General features: G+C 42.4%; 1 protein-coding gene across 1 annotated transcript; it reads right to left on the bottom strand.

Moving 5' to 3' along the window:
* Positions 1 to 1,653: 1,653 nt before the first annotated feature.
* On the bottom strand, positions 1,654 to 6,757 carry LOC309438055 (nuclear receptor subfamily 0 group B member 2-like; the record flags this gene model as incomplete). The annotated part of the gene is made up of 3 exons (XM_082048962.1): positions 1,654 to 1,907; positions 5,826 to 6,440; positions 6,550 to 6,757. The coding sequence occupies 3 exons, from the start codon at positions 6,755 to 6,757 to the stop codon at positions 1,654 to 1,656; spliced, it is 1,077 nt and encodes a 358-aa protein (XP_081905088.1).
* Between the last annotated feature and the right edge of the window lie 2,041 nt (positions 6,758 to 8,798).

Below are 8,798 nucleotides of genomic sequence, written 5' to 3' on the forward strand. Positions count from 1 at the left end.
TCTGAAAGGTTTGGTGAACTTCTAACATAGGAACGTCAATTGTGTTTACTGTAGAGGCTGTTACTTCCATGACCACTAGTACCCTGGCCCTTAGTTGATTTATCTTGTTTGGGGTTTGCTTTTTTTTCCCCTTATTTTTACAATTTGTTCCTCACTTAAAGTGGGGGAAAAATGTGTGGTATATAGGGAACACTGGTAGGTAGTAAACTCTTCTTCTTGTTTAAACTTCTTTTTTCCTTGACTGGTTTTCTTTCAAAGTCTTTTGAACATCCATCTCTGTATTTGAATGTGTTGATGCATATGTGTGTATATATATGAGGTTTTTTTCTTACAATTTTAGCTTGACTTTCTAAGGAAGCATGGATTAAGCTATCATACTCTTTGTCCTCCTGTCTGTCTACCTGCCTGCCAGTCCCATTTGGTGAATTTGAGCCCCCTTGCCAAACAAAACTAGATTGGACCCTCTACTGAAAAAAATGATGAAATTAATTCCTCTGAGTTTCAAGGAAACCATTGGGAGAGGAATGGGACAGGAAAGAGACACCAACAGCTTCCCTTACTGCAGCTGAAGTATAAACTCAATGTATTTTTTTATCCTGATGGATGACCAGTCAGCACACACATAGTTTGGTGCCAATAACAACACATGCTGCCTCTTCTCCAGCCAGATAGACAGGAGACAGTGAGATGTTGTGGGACATGCCGTAGCACACTTGGAGATAGAGACGTGGAACTTTTGCAGTGGGAGACAGAGGAACAGATTGTATACATCTGTAGGAAAACATATTTCAGCATTTCTGCTGTCCAAGGAACATCTGTCATCTGTTTGGAGGGAAGTGAGGGTAATTATAAAAGGGTGCAGGGAGGGCTAAAGGGGAAAGGTCTTAAATATGTAGGAAACTGGGATACATTGGCTCTACTGCTCATGGCATAACACAGTAGTTTTCAGCCTTTGTTATTCCCATCCTGGAAACAATCCTGAACAATGGCTTTTGTCTAGTCAACAAATGTTTAAACCATATTATTCAGGTTCTTACTCAGGGAAGGACTTTGTGAATTAGGGGAAAGGGATTTAATGCCCACAGTTTACTGCAAGACTTAGACAAAGAACCCATAAGGAAGCAGTTAGTAAAGGGGAGCTCCATCAAGCAATTACAGCCAAGGACTGGAGTTCTCAGAGGAACAGAAAAGGGTTTGGGGTCAGGGAATGACTTCCCAGGAAAAGGAAGGATTTATACTGATCTTTAGCGTTGATCAACCTTTTATATATCTATTCATCTTCAGCTGGTGATGCACTGAATAAATTTTACCACTTCCCCTTTTCCTGAAATCAAAAACATCTGGAAAGCCAAAAGCATATAGTATAGTTTTAAACAACTGTAAAAATGCTCACTAGAAAGAATACAGTTGAACCTAGCACAACTGGAAGGTGTGCTGCTGCTCCTAGACAGTCTTTGAATACATTAAACTAAAGGCTTTTGAAAGCACAGAGAATCATTAAATGCTTAGATTTCTATGCTTTTAATTCTAAAATGATACAAAGCTACTTCATCATACAATAAATATATATGGCTTACAAAGATGTATCAATGATTTGTTTGAAATTTCATCTCTTCAAAAGCAGGTATTTGAGAGCACAGATGTCATCTGTTTTCAAAGGCAGTCTGACTTGATAGACAGGGTTTCTAGAAGTAATGCATTCAGGGTGGCCTTTCCTAGGATGGGCCTGAAGAAGAGCTCTTCAACAGCATCTGCACTGATGTCTTGAAGAGAGGCGATTAGCTGGATAATCCAAGTAAATCTGCCTAGGTTTCTATGGAACACTCTTGAGATAAACTCCATCAAGGCTTGCTGAGCTTCCTGCTGCAGGATTTGTACATAGGGGAGACATTTTAGGACATGGCATCCTGTCAAAACAAAAAGTAAAATAATCTTGAGTAAACACTTTTATTCTATGCCATTCATAATGATGGGTATCTGACTTTCTAGCTTATAGTGTTATTTTCTCAAGAAAACAATAAAAACTCCCTAAACATACTTTTTGGAAAGAGAAGATTATGCATAGTTCAATCATTTGAAGTAACATTGAGCTGCAGATTGGAATCTAGGCCATTACATGAAATCCAGCTTTGAAATGGTAACAGGAGATAACTTTGACCCAATACAGATGGAGAAGCAGCTTTATAGTGTTGTCTACCCACAAAATGTTGCTGAGACTGTAGTCTGAGTAGGTGGAAACATTCCAGATCTAAACATGTAGTTAACATGAGGAAGATGGTTTGGAGCAGGGAGCAGGCTGGCAGTCTGAAGACACAGGTTTCCAGTCTACCCAGCCCCATCTCCCTCCTGTTGTTGCCTCTGCTTGCTTAGACTAAGCTAGGGCACTATGATTGACCATGCTATCCAGATTATCTTTAGTTACAGTCAAAAAGAGCACAAAGGTTCTCTGTGAGATGCATCATGATGCACAGGAGTAGGACAGATAATTGTATTTCCTGGTTTTGTACTCCCTTTCCTCAGCCATTTCTGAAGAAGGAGAGGCCTCTGCCCTATGGATTCGTGGTCTTGAGCCTCAGTCACATAGCCTCCTATAGCACATGACTTCAGACCTGCTGGCTCACTGAGGGCCTTCGTGGATGCCACGGCTCAGTTCAAAGGACACCCTGTGTTTATCCTTTGGTGGTATTGCCTTGTCACATAGCTCTCAGCAAGCTGTTGCCCCTTGTCTTACCACCTAAGGACAGCACCATCTTTTCTTTCCTAGAATTGCTGCAACCTGAACAGGAGTAGCATGAATCCCCAAGTTTTGATTTCTGTCTCTCCTGCCTCCCACATCCTATTTTAACCTATCTCCCAGAACACGCTCCAGGCCTGTTTAGCATCTTTTAGAGTGACTGACTCCATGCCTCCCTGGTATGGGATCTAAATAGCTTAGCGCAGGGAGTGTTTCACACAGGATCATTCATTCAAGTGTAGGAGGCTCTGCCTTCTTGCCTAGTGCTCCGTACTAGGGCAACACCAACCTGGTTGGGTTTCTTTCAGTCTGTGACTGGCTGCCCTTTGTCAGTCTTCAGCAGCTCTCGTCTCCCTAGACGTCACTGCCAGAGGAGAATAAGCCTCAGCAAAGCTTGCCACTAGGCTAGCCAGAAATGAAGGGTTTGGAAAAGTCATCTTCTCTCCCAGGATTACCACCAGCTGCAAGCTGTGAAGGTGGTTCCAAGTGTTAGATTTTTTCACAGAAAGGAAGTTGTCAGGATTTTGTATATTCAGGATGAAATTGCAATTGCTTCTATCCCTTCCAATTTGCTTAATTTCCCCATTTGGTCTTCTTTTATATGTAATCAAGCTTTGGTTTTAATTTACAAATAATGAGAAACTTCTTGTTCTGAGATCTGTTGTAATAATACTGAGTCAAACACGTTTGCAGCTGAACTGTAAACTTCTTAAGAGCATATTTTTTAACAGAAGTCCTGTCATAGCCTTGATGGAATTATATACATACATATATAACTCTCTCTATATATATTTGGCACTGATACAATAACAGCACTGGTTTTCACTGTTTCACTGCACAGTTCCGATTGCTTTTCAGACAAGTGTCAAAAGCAGCAAAAGCAGTTTCACCTCACTCTGTGCTGTTCATGCATGGTGGGACAGTCCTACCTGCTCCTTCCTTTGACTTACTGCTTGGTCCTAGAGAAGGCCTTGCAGCTGGACCCATCACCCATGCACACTTAGACCTCTCTGGAGCCACCTAGCCAAAGCACCTCAGCAAGGGGCAGGGTGGCAATATGTTCTGCAGAGGCTGGATTCAGCTGATGCAGGGCTGCCTATTTGCCCTCAGAGGTGGGGCACATGCTTTTGTCTTCGCAGATTCTTGCTGACCCAGATGCGGTCAGTCAGTGACCCAGCCAGAGCCTCCTGCACAGAGGTACTGCACAATTAGTGCTTTAGTGGGAGGACCTACACCCCAGCTGCATTTCTGGGCACCTCATTAAACTCCAATTCATAACCCAGCTTTGCATTGCTCCATGCCTCATCCTTCCCCTTCACCTCAGCCAGTTTTGGTGGTCCAAACAGGAATAAAAGATACAGAATAAAAGCCCACACAAGGTACTCCATGATCCAGGAAAGGGTTCAGTGTTGTTGCTGCTGGTGGCTGTCTGAAACCCTTTTACAACTGAGGGCTGTAAAATATTAGGATTTGGCCAAACATCAAGCTAAAACTAAGAGGGCAGCTGAAAATGTGCTGCATGTATGTAGGAAACATTTTCTGAGTTTGCCAGAAAGTGTTCAAAAGCTTTTAAAAATATTTGTGAAATGCCAGTTGTACAGATTTGTTTGCAGCAACACAGGTAGAGAGAGAGCAGTTTGGGCTGTGTATAATCCCTGAGAACCTGTTTCAGCCCAGAGTTAGACTGTGACTCTGTTTCATGTGGAATCAATCCAGACTTCACTGAGGTTCTCCCAGCTGCCTTCTGCAGCCCATGGAGAAAAGTGTCTCCAGAGAGAAGGGTCATCCCTCCTGAGGACCAGGGAATCTCCCTGAAGCTCTGGAGGCTGTCTGCAGGCAGCATGAAGGGCTGCTGGGCCTTTCATACAGCACTCCAGGGAAGCAGCAGGAGTTAGCACAAATAAAGTACACAACACTGCTTCTTCTGCTGCTTTCTTCTTCATTAAGGGAAAGTCACCTTTATCCACAGAGTTAATAAAAATGCCTGCTAGTTAAACTGTGTAAAGCATTGCAGATGAGGGATTTCTCCCCTTATCATCACCCTGGATATAAATGGTGGTTTCTTTTAGCCTGATTTTATTGTGAAAAATTGAAAAAATAACTTGCACTGAAACAAACTCCACTGGTTTGGTGCTGCGGCATAGACACACAAGACAATACCAAACATCTGGATGACATTACATCTCAGGAATCAAAATCTGAATCCTATTGGAAACAAATATGAAATCACTACAGCCTTTGAGCAGCCTATAAACCATTCACCACAAGAAATACCATGGAATAACTGAAGCTTTCAAGTATCCTTTGGTGCAGTCCCAAGTACAGCACACACTGCTGACAGTACAGCCAACAGCAGTGATTGCTGTGGAAGGAGTCAGGGATCTGAGCCAGAGCAGGCTGGAGTCAATAAGTCTTCAATTTTCTTTAGTGGACTTAGACTAAGCTCAGCTTTTAATGACTCATGTGCTCCATGATGCTGACCTAGGCAACCTTTCTTCCTAAAGAGGCTGAACTTGGCACAAGAAGTGAGAGGACGCAATCCCCAGCCTGAGTTTACTTTGTGACTGATGTCCCAGGCTTTGAATGTACAGATACTAAAGGATAAATATATAAAGAAAAGCTGTGTAACCTCAATGCAGTATGCCTTTGCCTCACTGATGAAAATCAGATGATGCAGATTATTTTATCTTCTCTGGTCTTTTTGCTACAGAGGAAGTCTTGTTAAAATACTTCTAATACTCAACTCATGTACCCGTGTGCTGTCTCTCCTTCACTAGACTGTGGGTGAGGCTGCTGTGTTACCTTTGAACTGGAAATCAGTTTGAAGTGACACAGCTAATTCTTTATGACTTAAAAACTGTCTAATAGAAGTTGTTTTGGCTTGCACCGGCTGACCTACTGCACACATCCAAGGAACCTAAATAAACCACTTCAGACAGAAAAATCATTAAATTGTGGAATATAGATTTTTGAGGACATTTAGCTATATTCATAGAAAAGAGTAAAACTAAACATCTATCTATAGGTAAATGAAAATGCCAAATGTCCTTCTAGGCACATAATCATCTGTGTGATTTCCAGGAGGACTTACCAGAATCAAAAAGAATAATTCCTTTAAGATAGGCATATTCTTTTGCACTTATATCCAGGTCCCAGAATTTCCACAACAAATTCTTCATCTTTTCAACTTCTGCTAAAGATGCTCCGAGTGACGAGCTGCCCAGTTCATTGCTATCTGTCAAAGACTGATTGAGAAGGATTTTTTTCAATAAACTAGGGGCTGAAATCTCTCTCAGGTCAAAATCCACACCTTGTTGTGCCATGCCCAGGACAAAAAGAGGGGCCCAGTTCTGCTGCAGGAGGACAAGCTGATCCTCCCAAGGCACATGATAAAAAGAAGGCAAGTTTCTAATAAAAGTTAAGGTCTTCAAGAGCACTTCAGAAGCTCTTCTGCACGTAGCTTCTGGAGTTTTCAGGACAACTCTTCTCCTGTCCACACAAGAGCAAACCTTCTTTCCCGTGGAGCGGTGGACACTGTGATGGTGCTGCTGCCTCTGGTGCTCACTCCCACGCTCTTTGTCAAGGATCTGGTACAGGATGCTCTTAGCATCGTGTGTCTCACATGGACATTTCCCAAATTTCTCAGCTGGCATCTTGGTAGCCATAGAGCCAAAGGTCCCCGTGGCAGCAAAATGTGCGTGTGGAGCTATACATCAACAGCAGGTGAGAGCATTTCTGCCACACAGCAAGGCATTGTGTGCTTTTTATACAAACAGACGGCTGAAAAGCAATATGACCCTGATCTGTAAAGTTACCTTGAACTTTATTTGCACCAGTCTGGTTCCAGCGAGGCGGGGCTGCCAGCTGCCACTGTGACACAGGGCTGCTGGAGCGCTGGGGAAGCATGGGCACCCCTGGCTGCCATGCCCCGGTGCCGGCGGCTGAACCCCCGCCACCGTACCGGTGCCTCTGTGCTGCTGCCACCAGCACACGGCATTTTTGCAAAGGCCAGCTATAGGACATGTACAACCTGCCCCTGAAGGGAAGCCCAGTGAAAATTATGACACCATAAGTGAAGGAGGAACAAGCTGTCTACATTTTTATTGATACAATTACCTTGCCCACTAGCTAATGCTCTGAAGTGTACAGAAATATGTTTATAGTCATGAATGGTGTGGTGACAGCAGTCCCTTGAGTAGACACTTTTATTCCTTGTTAAAAAGAGCCAACTGAAGACACTGTGGATGGCTACCATTTCTTTTCACAGAGCGCTTACCAGTGTTCATACTTTACATGACACCTATGTCAAGGAGCTCACAGGTGAAAGTCCCAGGGATCAAAATTCCCATGTATAGGAATTATTTCACATGCCAGCTATAGTTCATGACAGTGTTATCTCCTGCATTTTGCATATGGTCATTTCAAATACAGAACATGTGGACTTCTCCCAGACTTGCTGTGTAATTAAGTGTTCATCATGCAAGCTGTGGAAGTAAAACTGGTGAAAAAAGAGAGCACTGTGGCAATTTTTACTGTTGTATGTGTGAACTTCTGTAGCAGAACAAGAGCCGAATGATGGAATTGTTAGGACTCTTCAGTCGACATCAGGCAACAGTAAGTGGCAGGAATGCAAGAACTCAGCCTTAAAAAGAAGAAAGTGATACTTCAAGTTTTTGCTACTTCACACTCTCTTGCTTCCTCTTATATAGAGGAACAGGTACTAAGTTTTTTCACCAGGCATCATGTTTATGCATTTCTACCATCTGAGTTCTTAGCATGTCTTAACAAAAACTGAGCATTAAAAACAACAGCTCCAAGAGCTACCTGCTAGATCTCCAAGCTCTAGGTGTATAAAGGGCATGCCATCACATGCATAGCTGTACATTTGTCCTTTGCAACAAATTTTTGGTTTTTTCCACGCTGGGCCATTTTATAATTTCCATTTGTTTACCTCTCCATGACATTTATGTTACAAAATTTCCCCCTTTTGAGGAAATAAGTGGAGGAAGAGATGACTGCTACAAAATTGGGCAATCTAGAAGTCTAGCGCTTGCTGAGGTGCAACTACCACTAACTGCAGTGAAGGTCAAGGGGGCCCAGAGCACTGAACACCTGGTGGGATTTGCTTGTTCATTTCTCCATCCATTCAGCAGGTCTCTACAGCAGTCCATTGCTGGGGGATCAAAGAGATTTTTAGGTTAGAAGGTACAGCAACAGAGGAGTCCCCAGAAAGTCCCATTCTTCTTATTCTCACTGTAAAATTCTAGCTGGGCTGAGGTTCAGTGGAATGAACTCGAGTTGCAGAGCTAGTGCCACCTGAGGTTCTGCATGAGGTACAGATACTGGCTAATGACTGTACTAGAAAAAGAGTCTGAGCTTGCTAAAATCATTCTTACACAGAGTTTGCTTATGAAAAGAAGTTCTGTCTCCTAATTGCTGGTGAGTATGGTGTTGTTTCAATAACCTGGGTAGAAGAGTGAGCTCTGATAAACGCAACTCCTCTACACCAAGGAAAAAAATCTTTTATTTCAACTGAAATCAGCATCGTTTCACAGTTGGCCATCATTTCACCCTCATAGTTCATGACCTCATTTCACAGTTCCTATGAATTGTGCTTATTAAAGTTCTACTCCAGATCAAATCGATTCCTTTTCTACTTTTATTTTTCCTGAGATCTGCTTCAATCATATGCAGAGTCCTGATGTCAGTAACATATGGTATTGGATACCATTTCTATTTATCATACTTGATTTCTTTTGACTGTATGTAGTTCTAAGAGGCAAAAGCAAATTATATTTTTCTAACCGGAATTCCTGGTATATTGTAATAGCTTTATGACTGTTTACCAAAAATACAGAGTAAAGGTTACTGCCTCAGTACAACTGCTAAGGACACATCATAAGCTTTTTTTGAAAGAATGGTTACTTAGGATATAAGTCAATATTGAATTGAAGGTGAAACTGATTCTAGTGATCCTGATTCAAAATTGTCTGAAATGAGCTCTATGTGTGGCGTGATTTTCCCAAATGCGGAGGACCAGCAGCTAAATTAAGCTCTATGTTCA

The sequence above is a fragment of the Streptopelia decaocto genome, assembly GCF_964273445.1.
Source record: "Streptopelia decaocto genome assembly, chromosome: 3".
NCBI lineage: Eukaryota > Metazoa > Chordata > Aves > Columbiformes > Columbidae > Streptopelia > Streptopelia decaocto.